Source organism: Dromiciops gliroides, chromosome 1 (genome assembly GCF_019393635.1).
Source record: "Dromiciops gliroides isolate mDroGli1 chromosome 1, mDroGli1.pri, whole genome shotgun sequence".
Lineage (NCBI taxonomy): Eukaryota > Metazoa > Chordata > Mammalia > Microbiotheria > Microbiotheriidae > Dromiciops > Dromiciops gliroides.
Window position 1 is genome coordinate 357,448,746 of NC_057861.1, and position 19,411 is coordinate 357,468,156.

Genomic DNA, 19,411 nt, shown 5'->3' on the forward strand with positions numbered 1-19,411 from the left:
ATGTTCCCCACCTCCTGACAAAGAAGTGATGTATTCAATATATATGATGAACCTTACTGCCCTCCACAGACTCTGGGATCCAGTGCTAAAGTCCTCTTTTACATTCCTTGAACACCTGACTCTCCCACTCCCTACTCTGCCCTTTTCACCAGCTGTCCCCCATTCCTGAAATGCTCTCACTCCTTGTCTCAGTCTTTTGGCTTTTTTCCTCCAAGTCTCAGCTAAAATCCCACCTTCTGCAAAAAAGTCTTTTCTAGTTGGCCTTAATACTAGCCTTCCCTCGGAGATAACCTCCACTTTATTCTGATATATCTTGTCTGGACATAGTTGTTTGCTTGTTGTCTCCCCCACTGGATTGCGAGTTTCTTGAAGATGTGTGGCATTGCGCTGATGGCAGAATGCATCTTCTTTGTATCAGACCAACACAGCCTTTACCCTTTACTAGAAGCTACTGACAATGATGACATCTATGGAGCGGCCTGGATTGGCATCTTTGTTGGCATCTCGCTCTTCTGCTTATCTGTTCTTGGTATTGTGGGCATCATGAAGTCAAGCCGAAAAATACTTCTGGCGTACTTTATTCTGATGTTTATAGTATACGCCTTTGAAGTGGCATCCAGTATCACTGCAGCTGTGCAGCGAGATTTTTTCACTACCAACCTCTTCCTAAGGCAGATGCTGGAAAGATACCAAAACAAAAGTCAATCCAATAATGATGACATGTGGAAGAATATGAAAGTTACTGAAACCTGGGACAACCTCATGCTCCAGGAAAAGTGTTGTGGTGTCAATGGTCCATCAGACTGGCAAAAGTACACGTCGGCCTTCCGGGTTGTGAATAACGATGCCGACTATCCCTGGCCTCATCAGTGCTGCATCATGGACAGTCTCCAGAAGCCACTCAATCTTGATGATTGTAAACTTGGAGTGTCTGGTTATTATCACAGCAAGGGTTGTTATGAACTGATCTCTGGACCAATGAACCGCCAAGCCTGGGGTGTTGCATGGTTTGGATTTGCCATTCTCTGTTGGACTTTCTGTGTTCTCCTGGGCACCATGTTCTATTGGAGTAGAATTGAATACTGAAAATAAAGAGTGGCACCATGGTTCTTCATTCCTGCCAAGTCTCTTCAGAGCTGGTGCACAGACTCATTCATTGCTCTCCAGATACTATTCCTTTTGTGTTCCAAAGTGATGGGAGCATTTTTTACTCATCGAACTGCCTGGTCTGATAGTGCCAAGGAAGCACACCGTTCACTTCTCTTTTCCATGGATTCCATAGCTCTCACGACTAGGACGTATCAACATTATCTTCTCTTACTGTAATGTTTCCATAGATAGCACAGAATGCAAGGTCCAGAAGGGACTTAGATAGCAACTGAGCTCATCTGCTCATTGTTTGCTTTTGGATCTTGAGACATTTGAAAAGACCTCGGATCCCTGATATGTCTGACAGCAGGCCTGGCCAGTTTCATTTGAACAAACTAATTGTAGCTGGTTGGTGCTTTTTAAAAGAATCAAATTGGGGCAGCTAGGTGGCGCAGTGGATAGAGCACCGGCCCTGAAGTCAGGAGGACCTGAGTTCAAATGCGGCCTCAGACACTTTATACTTACTAGCTGTGTGACCCTGTGTGACCACTTAACCCCAATTGCCTCACCAAAAAAAAAAAAAAGAATCAAATCCACCAGAGGTTGGAGGATAGGAGGTGCCCTGTCCCAAACAGACTGAAGAGGAGTGAAGAAGGAAAGAAGAAGGTATCGATTACCTACTCAATGTGCCTTCTCTCTGGTTCCTCTTTGTCTAACATCTGTGGAAATACTCGATGTTCTTTTCATTGCTGTCTATAGTCTTTCTCTTCCCAGGGCAATTACTTACATGGACTTGGCTAACCACAAAGACCCAAATTATGTTTACTAAGTTCAGTGGCCCCAGTTCTACTCTGGCTTTGAAGCTGTAGGGGTCAATTCCTGCATTCTGTAGGCTCCGATCAGGTTTATGCATCTAATAAATCTTGGCCTTGTATATTTTCAAGCAACTGAACTGAAATACCCTTAAGTAGGGAAGAAAGGAGCTCATCTATATCTTGTGATGGGCTGCCTTTTGTGAGAATTTGAGGGAGTCAGAATATCTCTTTTTTGTTTCATTTTCATAGATTAGAGTGAGGTTCCTGAGGGTTGTAATTGTTTCCTCAACACTTCTATTAATAAAATTGACTTGAGAAACTCTCAAAAAAAAAAGAATAATAAGCTATAGTTAAGCAACTAATGGTAGATATTTGTTCTCCAATATCTACTTCTGTACCTTCAAATAGCCCAGAACTTTTTTTTTAATGAATTAGAAAAAGTCTATATGGAGAGAGGTGGCTGTGCATCTGCCATGATAGCTCTTTTCAGTGCCAGTATCTCCACTGTGGGAAGGTGGCAATCTGTTGTCTCTATTTATATTTTAAATAGGAAGCCTAAAGAAAATGGAATTTACATAGTAAAATGTCCTAAAATAAAAGTAGGAAAGACAGAAAAGTTGATTTCCTTAACAATATTGATAAGGACAGTAAAAAGTATTCTTATTATAATTCTTGCTATCTATAATGATGGTCATGAAGTTAAGTAATAAAGCCTTATGGTTATCTCTGAGGGTCCTAAAATATAATACTCTAGTGGGAAGAATCAGATTAGATAAATGGAGTGATAGGATTGCAATAAACATCAACAAAATATTCACCTGTGTAACAATCTACAAACCTAAGGACAGAGGAGCAGGTATGTTTGACAACACTTGTCAATGATTAAGGAAGGAAAAGAGGTGATATCATGAGGGATGGCCCACTACAGGCCACCAATTCATCTGAAGGAAATGGGTGACCACTTCCTAACACAAACTACAAAGCTGGCATGGAGTCAAGGATATCATTGTGAAATCTACAGGATATTTGTCCCTGCTAAGAGAAGAACTTAGACATTCTTGATTTAAGTTACTGATAATTCTGGAGTCAATGTAATCATAAATTCTGTACCTCATTGTGATTAGTAAGAAAGAATTGGTTGGTGAAGTGAAAATGGAAGGGAAATTGGTAAGGGGTAAGTACAATTTTAGAGTTTAAAATGAAGCAAAAAAGAAAATACTGTCAATGGTTTGATATATATCCTATTTTCTGTACCAGAATGTACAGGTTGAGAGATTAAGTGTTTCCTGTTACAAAGCCAAGTATGGCATATAAGGAGTAGATGACAAAAATAGTATCAGAGGAACAGAGGTGAAAAAAATTGTATAAATTACCTAAAGTTAGGAGAACTGGGCTTGATTCCCAACTATAACATTTGTGTGGCCTTAAGTTAACAGTTTACCTGGGGGGTTATTAACCTTTTTTGGTCCATTAACCCCTTTGTTAGTATAGTGAAATCTATGGATTCCTCAGAAAAACAGTTACAAAGGAACTCAATTATACATAAACAATTTGTTTTTTTTTTTTTTTAATTTACAGACCTCCAGGTTAAGAATTTTTCATTTAACTTGTATGAGCATCAGTCTTCTCATCTGGAATACTGTGGGGATACTTACACTTAAACCACTTTCCTTAAAGGGCTATGTTAAAGAAAGCATTTTTATAATCTTGACACAATAAAATTTAATTCTATATACATCCACTATATTCAAACTCTAGGCTATGTAGTTGAGAAAAAAAATTATCTGCCCCAAAGGAGCTCATGTATCACAGTGTGTAATTTAAAATTCTAAATGTGGGTTCTAATTTGCCCCCCAGTTTTGGGGGGAAACTGACTAAAATCACTGATAAATGAGTTTAGATTTTTTTAAGGGTTTATTGAAAGATAGTAAAAGAAAGAGAAAGATTGAGAACAGATTTCCTATAATCTGGCAATCCTAACCTTCCTAAACTCCCATTTCTGAAGTCCTCTGCCAGTATTCACTTCCTCCTTCCTGTTCCCCTCCCAGAAATGGGAGGTTCTTCAAGCTGATTGGCTAGTGTCATTCAAATTCATTGGTTCACTGGACCCGAAGGTGGTCTCTATGTAAAGTTCAAAGTTCTTAGCTTCTGAGAACAATCACCTTCCTAAGTACCCTTAAGTACCAACCAGATGTGCTTACAATCCAGTAAACTGGAAGTAAGCCAATAACTCAGTCAGCAGTCAGTCACCTTATCCAAATTCAATCAGTTTAAACCAGTCTCCAGGTGGGCCCTTGAGTATCTGCTAAATCTCATCTATCACATTCCATTATCTTGACAGAACAGGAGATACACAATAAATAAAGTGATGAGTAATTAGAAGATAATTTGATGGTTGTGGGTATTGTTCCATTATTCAGTTGCAATCAACTCTTTGTGACTCTATGGACCATAACACACCAATACTGTCCATGAGTTTTTTTTGGCAGAGATACTGGAATGGTTTGCCAGTTTCTTCTCCAGTGGATTAAGGAAGACAGAAAGCATTAACAACTAATAAGATAAACAAGAGCTTCACAGAAGAAGTGGTAACTAAGCAGATTCTTGAAGGAGTATCAGAATTCTAAGACATGAAGGCGAGGAAAGACTGGAAAGGATAGAGCTTTTTCAGGCTTCTTATAGATTTTTTTCCAAAATGTCTTCCTCAATCCATTGACACTTGTCTTCTTGCTGTTCCACACACAAGACACTATATTGCCTGGCTTCCAGCATTTTCTCTGACTATAGCTCATTTCTGAAGTTGCTCTCTCTCTCTCCTTATATCCATCTATTGCCTCCCTTGTACTCCTTTGAGCCCTAATCAAAACCCCATCCTCTATGGGAAATCTTTTCCACACCCTCAATTCTAATGCCTTCCTTCTCTTAATTGTTTCTTTTTAATCCTATATATAGCTTGTTTCTACATATTTGTTTGCTTGTTGTCATCCCTAATAGATTGTAAACTCCTTGAGTCCAGGGACTATTTTATGCCTCTTTTTGTAACCCCAGTGATTAGTATAGTGCTTAGCATATAGTTGGTGTTTAATAAATATTTTTGATGGACTGAATACAACCCAGATAAAAGGCACTTCAATGGCATAGAGGCAAAAAAATGAATATCGAGTTTAGGTCAGTTTGTCTGAAATATCGAGTACCTTAAGGGGAATACTATGACATGTCTGAAAAAATCAGCTTGGGATAGAGCATATAAGGAATTAAGTACAAAAGATTGTATTTTATCCTAGAACCAAAAGGGAACCACTAAAGATTTTTAAGCAAAAGATGGCATGATCAAAACTGTGTGAGAATAGTTATCCTAACCAACTGTTAAAAACTTTCATATTTTACCACAACTGTGTTTTAGGAGCTTATCTTGTAGGGAAAATTATCAGAAAATATTTGGCCCAATACTATGGTAACAAAACTGATAATTTAGAAGAAATAGATGATTAAATACAAAAACATAAATACCCTGATTAGCAAAAAGAAAAAAAGACTATTTAAATAACTTGTTTTCAGAAAAATAAACCAAGCAAGCCATAAATTAACTGCCAAAGGTTCATATGGATTTATAAATGAATTCTATCAAACATTCAAAGAACAATTAATTACCAGACAATATAAAATAATTGTAATAATAAGACACAATTCCCATCTGTTTCTACTGCACAAATACCATCTTAATACCTAAACCAGGAAGGAATAAAACAAAGCTAAAAACCAATAACCCTAAGGAACTTTAATGTAAAACATTTTAAATAAAATATTAGAAAGTAGGTTGCAACAATATGTTAGTAAAATTATAAACTATGACCAGATTCGGTTTACTCCAGAGATATAGAATAGTAATTAGTCTTATAAATCTGAATGATTTTATTATATATTTTGGAAATAAGACCATTATCAGAGATATTTGCTACAATTATTTTCATCTATTACCTGTTTCCCTTCTAAATTTCATTTTGTATAAATTTATTTGTATAAATGTTTAAAAAACATTTCCTAATAAAAATTATCAATTTTATCTTTTATGTTCTTTCTATTACTTGTTCAGTCATGAACTCTTTTCTTATCTATAGGATTAAAAGGTAATTTCTTCTTTGCTCTCCTAATTTCTTTATGAAATGACTTTTATGTCTGGATTATTTATTCATTTGGCGTTTATCTTGGTGTATGGTATGAGGTAATGGTCCAAACCTATTCCTACACAAAAGCTATGGGGTTTTGCTTACAGTTTTTCCCAAATAATGACTTCTCCCAGTAACTTTAGTCTTTGAGTTTATCAAACTGTGTTGTTGAGTCATTTCAGTCACATAGGACTCTCCATGACCCCATTTAGGGTTTCCTTTGCAAAGGTACAAGCAGTTTGCTATTTCCTTCTCCACGTCATTTTACAAATAAGGAACTGAGACAAATAGGGTTAAATGAGGAATTTCCCAGGGTCACATAGTTAGTAAGTATCTGAGACTGAATTTGAACTCAGGTCTTGCTGACTCCAGGACAGACACTTTATCCACAGCAACACCTATCTGTTTCTAAAAAAGATAGTTTGAGAGATGCCATGGATATAGATATGAAGTCTGGAAAACATATCATATGTTGGTATATTGAGGAGCTGTCAGTCAGACAAGTAACAGAAAAAAAAAATGAGAGAACATTGTCACCAAAAAACCCCACAAAAAACTTTAAAAACAATAGTAGATTAAGGAGAAGTTGGACAAAAGTGTCAAATGCTGTTAAGAGGTCAAGAAGCATGGGGACTGAAAAGATCTTAAAAGGTTTGCCAATTAAGATATAATTGGTAACCAGATTATGAAATCCATTAGGTATATACTGGGAAGGCAGGTGACACAGTAAATAGAGTGCTGGGCCTGGGGTTAGAAAGACTCATCTTTCTAAGTTCAAACCTGGCCTCAGACACTTACTAGTTGTGTGATCCTGAGAAAGGTCCTGAATCCTGTTTACCTCAGTTTCCTCATCTGTAAAATGAGCTGGAGAAGGAAATAACAAACCACTCCACTAACTTTGCCAAGAAAACTCAAATGGGGTCACAGAGAGTCAGATACAATTGAAAGAATTAAGCCACAACAAAAGGTATAAAGTAAATTGTGTATATTGTGTATATTCTCACATATTCAGAGAGAGTGGCAATTGATAGTAGCCTTTTAAAATTCCTGGCAGTTCTGTTATCTTTATCAGGAGAAACATACAACCACTAGACCCAGCATTTACCACACAATAGTCTGTACTTTCCAAGTCTCAAACATTGGTCATATTGCTAAAACCTCTTAAATCTAAGTACCATGAGTCGCATCAAAAGCAATACTCTCACAGTATCTTTGATGCTAGACCTACAATGTCTTCTTGTTTTTTTGTGGATCACTGAGTAGGTATATCTATTAGCCATAGTAAAGATGCTGAACATAAAGCAACAAACAAGATTAAAGATGAGCAGAAGTGAAGACCAAAGTGCAAAAATGATGGGTCAAAGTCTAGAAAATAAGCAGAAAGTAGAATTAAAGAGGTATTTAGGTAGCACAGTGGCTATAGCACTGGACCTAGAATCAAAAGACCTGAGTTAAAATCCAGATTCAGACACTTATTAGCTTTGTAACCCTGTGCAAGTCACTTAACCCTTTTGGCTTAGGTTCCTCATCTCTAAAATGAATTGGAGCAGGAAATGGTAAACTACTCCAGTATCTTTGCCAAGAAAATCCCAAAAAAGGTCAGAAGAAGTCAAACACAACTGAAATGGTTGAACAAAACAAAGAATAAAAGAAACCAGGTTTACTGAATTTCATACCCTCATGCACTATGCTTTATATCATCTTACCTGCATCAGGACTAGTTTTTTGAACTGGTGGACAGGGTATTAGCAATTTTTATCAAGTTTGATCTATCACAGCAACAATTGTGGATAGTCCTAAAGACTAGAGTCTTTAGGATGGTGGATTCTAAAGAGTTAAGAGATAAGAAAGGTAGGATCCCATTAGTAGAGAATCTAAAATAGAGGCCAGTGGCCAGGAAAGGTAAATATTCAAAACTAAATTCTGGCTAAAGTCACAATCCATTTCTACTAAAAAAAAATAAAAAGAAGGATGATATAACTGTCTAGAGTACTCATTGTAGAACTCAGATTCTAAAAGAATTTTTTAAAGAGATAAGAATAAGGGCAGGTAACTAAAAAAAGTTCTGAAGTGATGGCCACATTCACTGAGGAAAGTGTCAGAAAGATCAGTGTAATCTGAAGTTTGGCATGAATTCCAATGTCAAAAAGGGGATGGTTTAAAAAAAATTCTTGGTAAAAAAATAAAATTCCCAGAAAGGATAGAACCACTATTTAGCAGAGATGAGAAGACAGATTTGGAGTTAAGCCAGATCTCTTCAAATCCTATTTCATTTCTCTTTTTCTATTATAGTATAATAGGAATGAAGAATGGAATAAAAAGAGTTGAAGGAATTGAAACCTGAGATTGGTAAAATGACTATAGAACAACCAGATATCTTCAATAAGTTCAAATCAGCACAGAACAGATGGAACTTGCCAGTGTGTTACTGATTGATTTTCACTGATCTGGATCTCATGACTAGAAGTGGGCAAATGTTTTTCCAATGTTGAACTTTGGGTTAGTGAGCTTAACATCAATTTCTGGTAATTATGTAGAATGCATTATTAAAAGGTTACTTTCTGAAGGTTTAGGAGATGATTTACATAGTTTCATTAAGAATAGGGCATACATGACTAAAGACATTTCCTATTTTTATGTGGTAAGTAAACTATAGGTTAAGGAAATGTCAAAGGCATGCAAATCTTTAATGCAGCAAAATATTTAGCCAAACCCATCATGATATTGTTGTGGGAAATGTGGGGAGAAATGGACAGTATAATAATTTAATTAAGTAGATTTAAAATCATTTGACTGACTAGACCCCAAAAAGGAATGATTAGTGGATCACTGTTAACCTATGGGGAAAACTTTAGTAGAATACCAGTGTTCTATCTTTTACTTTTAATTAATACTTGAATTTTTATATGGATCAATAATTTATTATCATTACCTTTGACAATATAAGCATCAAATTATCCATACCCCATTGTATGATTTTTTCCATGTATTCCACTAAATCTTTAATAAATGATCTATATAATATATTAAAGATCTTTCTCTAAGTCTTTTGGTATTTTCCATATAAGTGGACAGCATCATCCTTTTGTTATTCTTTGACCTTATTATGTTGCTAGTTCATTCAACCCAGTCTCTTTTGTCAATAAAATTCTTATCTCAGGTCATTGTCTATTTATAGTGCTTATTCATAATAAGACATACATATAGATAGAATAATTCAATGGGGGTGTTCACTTCAGTTTTATCTTAATAGTCTTAATTTTTCAATGACATGAATAAAGATGTAGATGACAATTATTAACATTTTAGGTGACGTAAAATTTGGGATTGTAATTTATTTATTTTTTTTTTTGGGTGGGGCAGTGGGGGTTAAGTGACTTGCCCAAGGTCACACAGCTAGTAAGTGTCAAGTGCCTGAGGCCAGATTTGAACTCAGGAACTCCTGAATCCAGGGCCGGTGCTTTATCCACTGCACCACCTAGCTGCCCCCTGGGATGGTAATTTATACTGTAATATAGATAATCAGCATCCACTAAAATAGCTCAACATATTAGAATAGAGACCTGAAGCTGAAAAGAAGAAAATTAAAAATTAAAATTAAAATTTTACACTTGGATAAAAAAAAACACAAATAATTGAGGAAGTACAGGACAAAGTAACTATTGTTAGAAGGGATAGTATTATATAATACTGTTATTTCAGTTTATTGTAAAGTAAATATGAGTGATCCCCAAGCCATGGTGACAACCAAAACTAATTCTATGGCAACACAAAATTAAGTTTATACTCTGGATCAATCTAGATTATTGTTCCTAGTTCTAGATGCCATATTTTAGAAAAGACATTGATAAAATTAAGTGTATACAAAATTTTCTACTAACATGGTGAGAAGAATCATGCCACAAAGAATGGTTAGAAATCTGGGGCTGTATAATCTGACAAAGGCAAGGCAGAGGAAAGAAAATAGATATTTTCAAATGTTTGAAGAGTTATGATGTAGAAGGGATATTAAGCTTATATATTTGATCCAAGGAAGATGAAATAAAATTAATAGATGAAAATTAAAGGGAGATTAATTAGGGCTCATCGAAAGGGGAAAAAAATCTTCCTAACAATTTAAAGCTGTCCAAAAATATATTAGACTGCCTTGGAAGTCCTGAATTCCTCATCATAGTGGATGTGAACCTCCCAGGTTTCTTACAGACTTCATATTTTGAATAGTGGTTGAACCTGATGAATTCAGAAGTTCTATCCAACTTGAGTATTCTCTGACTAAATTCTAACAAAATAGTAAGAATTCAATTCGTCATTGTTTCCTTTGCTCACATAGATCACACCATGTTCATGCCTTAGTATATAGTTGATACTCTCATTAATTTTGTTGTTGTTGTTGTTGTTCTTGTGGTTTAGTGGTTTCAATCATGTCTGACTCTTTGTAACTCCATTTAGGGATTTCTTGGCAAAGTTACTGGAGTAGTTTGCCATTTCCTTCTGCAGTTCATTTTATAAATGAAGAAGCTAAGGCAAATAGAATTAAGTGACTTTACTAATAAGTGTCTGGTCAGTTTTGACTCAGGAAGATAAATCTTCCTGACTCCAGGCCCAGCCCTCTGTCCATTATGCTATCTAGCTGCCCAGTCTCCTGAATTACTGTAACAACAATAATAACAACAACAAATCATTCCCCCTGGTTGCCAATCTTCTATTGATAAGCCTATCCAAACTTAGCTAGGCATGTTGTCAAATGATAGACATGCAGTTTCCAGGCCCATACTTTTATCTTTTAAAATGTGTTAAGGCCTTCACTGAAGATTTCAGGATAACTTCAACAGTAGGAGAGACCTGAAAGGATACCTTAAAATAACAATGGTTTGCTTTTGAGTAGTTCCCTATGGTTGCCAATACTCTTCACATACATTATAATATTCGATCCAAATAACAACCATTGGAGGATGGTTATTCCTATTTTACATATAGGGGAATTGATGATTGGAAGAATGAAATAGATATCCTGAGATCACAAGTATAATATGCATTATATTCAAACCTAAATTTTCTTACTTCAATCCATTGTAGTTTTTACCCCCTCATTCTATCACAACCGTCTCTATCTTTCTCTATGTTGCTTTCCATTATGGTTTGGTTTGGTTTTTACAGAAAGGCAAACTGAGATATATTATCAAAGAGCCCATGATGAGGTTTTGAAATGGAGGACAGGATAGACAAGAGTGAGCACACACTCACTAATTGAAAATCAGGAGAATAGTTGGACAATGAAACCTCCTCTACGTAGATTAAGACAAAAATACATTTTACATGGAATAAATGAATTGTTAGTAGAAAAGAAAATGTATGTCTGGGGGCATGTTAAAATTGATGGTGCCTAAAGGATTCAATGGGAAAAGAGAAAGGAAAGGATAAGAAATTAGAGGAGGGATGGAGAGAGAAAGACAGAGACAGAGAAAGGCAGAAACAGACAGAGAGGTAGAGAAACAGAGAGCAACATAGAGAGATAGAGAAAGAGATGTAGTGAGTATGAATGCTAGCCAGAAAAACTAAAAGGCAGAAAAACCTAAATTGATTTGAATTTTCCACAATGCAGTCAGGATAGAATATTATTCAGGATTTTTAAGAAAAGAAATATGAATTGCTGACCCTGATTCAATTGCCCTGAAGGTGTCAGAAGATTAGCTATTCCCAAGACACACTAGACTTATTTCTGTCTTTATGGAACACTGTAGCAATGATTCCCTTTCTGTATTTTTTGCTTAATAATTGCCTTGAGCAATGAGCTTTCAATGGATTTTAATATGAAGGGTCCATTTCCTTCGGTTAATTTGGTTTAATAAACCATTATGGGGACAAATGATTGTGTGTGTGTGTGTGTGTGTGATATTGTGATGCTAGGTTTTGTTATTTCCAATATTGAATTAAATTGCTTCCACTTTATCTTAGTGAAACACAATTGGCCATCAACTTAACCTAAATCATCAGTCATTTATGTTTGGAGAAAACATATAATTCTTAAACTAATGCTTCTTTTGAAGATTTATCTTTCAAAGATCCTATAAACAGCAGTTATTATTGAATAACACCATAGAACTTTTTTTAAGACTTTGAATGAGAGACTGTTCTCCAAAGAGATTCTATTCACAAAACATAAGGGAAAGATATGAAAGCAGGATTTGAGAATTTATGAATACACTAGGAGAAAAAATTATTATTGAGAACATGGATTCCTTCCAACTTGGATACTCTTTAATTCCATAAAATACTAATTCAATTGACTTTGATAAATATGTGGGCTCTTCTTAGGCCAGATTATGCAAGCATATCCTGGTAAATATTTAACAACTGGCTATCTGGAGGAAAATGTATGCATAACACTTTTTAAATTTTAATCTGAATTAATAATATTTACTCCATCACTATCTTAAAATTGGCTATACAATTAAAAAGATAAGTCCAGCCTTGATTTTCTGATTTCCAAGAAGTAAATGCTCATACTATAAAATAAACAATTGATGTTCACGAGCCAATAAGAGTTGGCTCAAGCTTATCCCTGGGATCATCTCACATACTTGAGTAGTACAAGACAGAGAATTTGTGAACTATATCCACATTAATAAATTCACAGATCCTTGAACTATTTAAGTAATTATATACTACTTCAGGCTCAGAACAGCAATCTGTGACTGACCCAGGTCACAACCCAAATTACACTAGGTTAAGACCAGTGTTCAAGCTTGTCAGCATATAACTTAATAATGCAAACATGAAATCCAAGCAAGATCTCTCAAATGGCATTCAAAAGGCTTGAATCTAAAATGTGACACAGATTTAGAGTAGAAAACATCAGAACAGCCTAGAAGCTGGAAGAAAAGAACTGTTCAGTTCTCCACATGATTCTGAGACTTAAGACTTGCATGTTGCATATCCTAGACTACTCCATTTGGAGTACTAAGTATTGTTAAAGATCGTCACTCTGACACGACCTGCATGACATTGGGCAAATTTTTTTTTTTTACATTTTTCTGGCTTCCATTTCATCATATTTAACATAAAATGGTTGGACTACATGGACTCTAAGATGGCCAGTTCTATTTGGTTTCTTCAACAGTGTCAAAAATGCCATCACTTACTACTATTAATTATAAATGTCAATGATACCCTGAAATATAGTCTGACTACTAGCTTCCTTGTGACAAAAGGCAATAATTAATTTATATTTATATTTTCCTAGGACGTTTTTATTTTTCTTACGCATTAGGTGATTAATTGATCTTTATTGAATGAATGAATGAATAAATGAATTAAAATGTCATTCAGTGCAATAATGGTCCACTTGGTTAGGGGAGCTATCACTTTAGGTCAGCCAGTCGCTACTTCTTAGCAAGCAAAATAGGAAAACTTCAGTTTGTGTGTAATCTTAACTAGGTACTTCTGTTGTTCTGCTAACGCATTCTGTTCTAATGATTCCTTAGCTACTTCACCACCTTTGGAACTATTCCATTGTTTTTCCTATAACCACAAGAATCTAAATGCAATATTACCTTACCCTAATTGACCTGAACAGATGACCAATCACCTTATTTTACAGAGAACATTGAGACCCTCTGATGATGATCCCTTTGTCCCCTCCTCTGTTAATTAATATTTCTTAATATCAAACCGTGTCTATCCTTTTCTACCCTCTCAAGTAAATAGCCATATTTGCTAAAATAAATCCCTTTAAATAACTATATCCCATTGCCTGGCATCTTTTCCAAGTTTTTGCATCCATAATCACAGAATCAAATGATCTTAGAGTTGGAAAACTCCCATAGAACCCTGGAATTTTTATAGGTGAACATCTACATTATGACCAAGATCCCTGAAAACTTCCCAGTCATTTTCAAGCTACTATACTCTTGGAATCCAATTTCTACCTTCTATTCAGAACTCCAAGAGCCAAGAGATTTGTAGTCATTCACCTTATTTCCACAAACCCGAACCTTTCATGACACATGCCAATCATTTTCCTAACATGCCACTAAGCTCATGATCTCTTCTTCCCTTTCAAATCTAGCTCTGACTATGTTGATCAAAACAACACAACTATTTCTAGAAAAGACAAGTCAATTAATTACCCCATAATTCCAAACACAATCCCTTAAACTTCCTTATATAAAATATTCTTCCCTGAGCCCTGCTACCTTTTCCTGTTGTAATGTATGTCCTTGGGGGCAAGTACTATATATATATATATATATATATATATATATATATATATATTTTTTTTTTTTTTTAGTGAGGCAATTGGGGTTAAGTGACTTGCCCAGGGTCACACAGCTAGTAAGTGTTAAGATTTGAACCCAGGTACTCCTGAGTCCAGGACCAGTGCAGGATCCACTGCGCCACCTAGCTGCCCCAAGTACTATAATTTTGCCTCGAACATAGTAGGTGTTCTTAATCTCCTTTATGTCATGTTCCCTTTCAGCAAGAGGATAAAACCTATGGACCCCCTCTCAGAATGATGTATTTTTTAACTATATAAAATAAAATACATAGAATTAAAAAAAAATTATATTGAAATATAGTTATCAAAATATTTTTTTTTTAATTGAGTCCTCAGACTCTAGGTTAAGAAACCCTGGAAGAATTTATAAGAATGTTTAGAACATAGTGAGTATGCATAAATCATTAATAACTTCTTAGTTGGAAAATAAAAAGAATTTGCATATTCCTTGACCTTACTGTAGTATGTAACACTGTTAACCATTATCTCTTTTGGTGTGTTTTTTCCTCCCTTGGCATAAGATACAATGTTCTCACTTTATTCACCTTTTATCTCTCTAACTACTCCTCTTTCTTTTTAAGCAGAAATCGAATATAAATTTGTTAGAATAGATATTTGATGACCTCTTAGGTACATTATAATTCTGAGATTTGGAGTCCTGTGAACCCTTTCTTTTGTCAGCTCCACAGGACCTATGCTCCCTAAGTTCTGTTTGTGGCTCTTGTATATGTGTATGTTTGTATATACGTGTATATGTATATATGTATATATGTATATATGCATGTGTATGTATATGTATACATACATGTTTATAAATATATATATATATGTAGTAATGTGCATTTGATCATTGCTTCATATGTGAAAAGTAAAATAAACTCTGCCCTTTGAGAGTTTATATCCTAACAGAAGACTGAAATATACACATCTGAGTATATACAGAGTATATAGAAAATAACTACAAGGTACTTTTAGAAGAGGGGGCCATCGGAGCTAGAGAAACTAGGAAAGACTTCTTGAAGAAGTAACATATGAACTAAGATTTGAAGAAAATATTTGATTCCAAGAGGCTAAGTTGAAGAGGGAGAGATCTGTAGACATGAGGGACAAAAAGGGTAAGGGCAGAAGAGATATTATCATATGTGAGAAATAGCAAGTATGCCAGTATACTTGTAATACAGAGTGCCAAGGAAGGCAGTAGAACACAATAAGATTCAATAAGAAGACTAGAAAAGTAGGAGGCAACTTCCTTGGGCTTTGAATGTCAATTAGAATATTTTATAGTTGATCCTGGAGATTTCATAAGATTTCTAAATATAGATAATGAGAAAAATGCTGTACTACTTTAGAAAAATAAGGAATTTGGAAGAGGAATGGGCTTGGAGGGAAAGATAATGAGTTTTGTATCAGTTATCCTGACTTTGAGATGCCTCGAGAATATCTGATTTGAAATATCCAATAATCATCTAGAGATATATGGTATTAGAGTTCAGCATAGAAGCTAAATATGGATATAAAGTTCAAGGAGTTCTATACATAAACATGACCATTGAATCCTTGGTGGCTGCTGAGGTTACTGAAAATGGATATAGTTGGTGGTCATGTCAGAGCTATGTGGAACATCCACATAGTAAAAATGATATGAATAAAGAATCAGCAAAGGAGACAGAGGGGGTACAGTTAGAAGGAAGAAGAGGAATCAGAAAAGAGCAGTATCCAGAAAACCTAAAAAGGAAAGAGTATCCAGGTCAGCAGTGTGAAATACAGCAAAGAGGTCAGGGTGGATGAGGAGTGACTATAAGTTATTAGAATTGTTGGTTAATGTATCACTAACAACTATGGACAAAACAATTTTAGTGGGGTGATAATGTTAGAAGACAGATTACAGAAGATTAAGAAGAGAGTGGAGAGGAACTTGAAGCACAAATTGAAGAAATCTGTTTTCAAGAGGTTTGGCAGAGAAAAGAACATTTTTTAAAAAATGGTAGTTAACAAGGATGGCATAACATAGTGAGAGATTTGGGAAGATGAGAGAGAATTGCATGTGAATTTACAAAGCAAGGAAAGTATGAGTAGATAGAGAAATGTTGAATATTAAGGAGAAATAGATAGAATTATGGGGCATTCTCTTAAAAAGGCAGGAGTGTTTGGGATCAAAACAATCTGATTTCTTCCTATGCCTTAAACAATAATATTTGGTTTTGGTCCTCTTCAAGAATGAAAGAAAACCAATATCTATGCTAATTATATATATATATATATATATATACACACACACACACATTGTACACTTACATATATGTACATATATACACATATATGAACACAAAGATCATCTATATGTGGATCATATATGTTAAATATATGTGTATCTATAGATATATAAATATGCATGTATGTGTATATCTAAATATATCCAAACTTCTTCCTTCTGATAAGCTTTAGATCCACATCACAAACTACATATTTTATCTATATTGTACATCTGCATTTATTTCTTATTTTTATATAATAGCACCTACCTCATAGGTATGTTTTGAGGATCAAACGAGATGACATATATAAATTTGTTTGCAAACCTTAAAACACCATAGAGCTAGAGATTATTTTATTAATTACCTAAAATTCTGTCGTTACAGATAAATAATTGTGATTTGAAGTTTTAATTTGAAAATAAAGTATAAATATCCTTGTGAAGGGAAAACCTAGAAGAATTTTCAACTCCTAATGCCTTAGGGTGAATTGTATCCCAGGTTGTGCATTACAGAACTCTGCACAAATAGAAGAACATGGCGATGGATTTTGATAAGGCAGAATATAGAGAGAGGCCCAAAGCTCAGCAAGATGTCCTGTAAGAGTAGTCCTGATTGTTGTGTTTCCAGAGGCCCTATAGGTATCAAGGGCCATCATGTAGACCCTTTCACATGAAGAAATAATTGTTGGCAGGAGCGAAAGGAGCACAAAAAGGGGAGGTGAGAAAAGCACCAAAATATACCTCTCCAAATTCAGTCTTGCCCAGGGCAGTGCACAACAATCAGAAAGAATATTGCACTAAGACTCTGGGCCACCTTTGAGGGGAAGAAGTAGAGCCATAAATGGTGACAGGCTTGGCAAACTCTGTCAGTGACAGCCACTTCTAATACAAAGGACAATGATACATGATATGTACAATTCTGAGTGAATTGTGTTCATCTCTCATTTCTGTACTGAGCCCTTACATAGCCTATCTATTTTATTCCAAGGCTTCTTTCCCAGACTCATAAGTCTGCCTCTTTGGGAGATTGCCTGGTGGCCTTCACCTAACAAACTCCTTTTTGATAGATTGTGCTTTCTAAGAGCATGGTTACTGCACAAAAAGAGAATTTTTTTCACTCTCTGTTCATATTTATTTTTTGCATAACCCTATTCCTCCTGAACACCCCATGTACTATTTATATCACAGAAGAAAGGGATCAACTTATGTCCATGGCAATGATGCAGACAGATTAAAATGCACCTGGTGGCTTTCACCTCATCAGTTTCTTTTCTTTGGCTTAGTAAGTCTCTGACAGTGAAGTTCAGCAACATGAGAAATTCCAAACAATGGAGTAAAGCATGGTACACATCTGCAAAGGAATAAAGGAGCTACTTAAAAATCAACCTGCACAAAGGAAGGGGTTACACATTTGTAGAACTTAATTTGGGAGTTTAAAAATAAGAAGGGAAAAGAGTATTTGTCACCTTATTAACCATAAAAGAATCAAGGTCTCTTGTGGGTTTTTTTTTCCCTCAGACAAGCTTTTAAACTTATTGGTTTTACTACACTCCCCTCGTTCCCTCCAAAAATGTTTAAGTCTGAATTAACCAAAGTGAGAAACCCACACAGAGTTAGCAGAGTGTAGTAAGAAGACAAAGCTTGGACCCAAGAAGCCTGTATGCCAAGTTCAGCCTTACGGATGCTTGCGATTTCAAACCCAGATTTCCTCATCATTTGGAAATATGGGTGGTTATAATTTGTACTTAGAGACAGCATGGCATAATGGATAGGTGTCCAGTTTGAAAGTCAGGAAGACCACATTCAATATCCTTCTCTGATACATATTGGCTGTTGGACCATGGGCAAGCTACTTAGAGAGTTCCCTCTGGCAACTCTGTAAGACTAGGTTGCAAGAGGAGCATGGCTCTGCAACAACAGAGGGAGTTTCAAATAAGGTATTGTACCCATAAATAAAATAAATATTAACAATAATGATGATGATGATGATAACAAAATCATGTATGTTATGATTATTGCACTAATATTTTCAAGATAATTGTGAAGATAAATCAGGTTCTGTATATAAATTCTTTGGAGTCATTCAGTGGTAGCGTAAAATGAACTCTTGTTGTTGTCTGGTTGTTTCAGTCATGTCCAATTCTTCATGACCCCACTTGGGGTTTTCTTGATAAAGCTACTGGAATGGTTTGCCATTTCTTTGTCCAGCTCGTTTTTAAAGATAAGGAAATGGAGGCAAACAGGATTTAGTGACTTGCTCAGGGTCATACAGCTAGTAAATGTCAGGAGTCAGATTTGAACTTAGAAAGAGGAGTCTTCCTAACTCAAGGCCTGGCATTCTGTCTACTGTGCCACCTACCTGCCCCCAAATGAATTCCTAACAGTTTTCATACTTGAAAGAAAGGGTTGATAGCAATTAGTCATTGATAGGACATTGGAGGTAAGAGTAAGGGACTTAGTGAAATGTAACAGTCCTACCCCTTTGTGGAAGATGGAAGGTCCACATGTGTTGCACATTACAGGATTTTAGATTTTTTTCCTAGTATTGATAAACTGTGCTGACATTTTTCCTCATCTCTTTTCTTTTATTGTCTTTAAAAATACAATTTGTTTTCTGGGATGGTTTTCTGGGAAGGGGAAGGATACTGGGGAAAAGTATGATGAGATAAAAGCAAAAGAAATCAATGAAAACTTATTAAAATAAAAATAAAAGTCCACTATCTTCATTTTTTCTTTTAATGTGATTGTTTGCCCTGGGGTTGTCATGGAAATATTTTGCTTAGATTTCAAGTTGACAAAGTTTCTTATG

At 35.4% G+C, this 19,411-nt stretch overlaps 1 protein-coding gene across 1 annotated transcript; it reads left to right on the plus strand.

Moving 5' to 3' along the window:
* Window positions 1-372: 372 nt before the first annotated feature.
* Window positions 373-1,086, plus strand: LOC122737299 (uroplakin-1b-like). Its single transcript, XM_043979781.1, has one exon. The coding sequence runs from the start codon at window positions 373-375 to the stop codon at window positions 1,084-1,086; it is 714 nt and encodes a 237-aa protein (XP_043835716.1).
* Window positions 1,087-19,411: the final 18,325 nt, after the last annotated feature.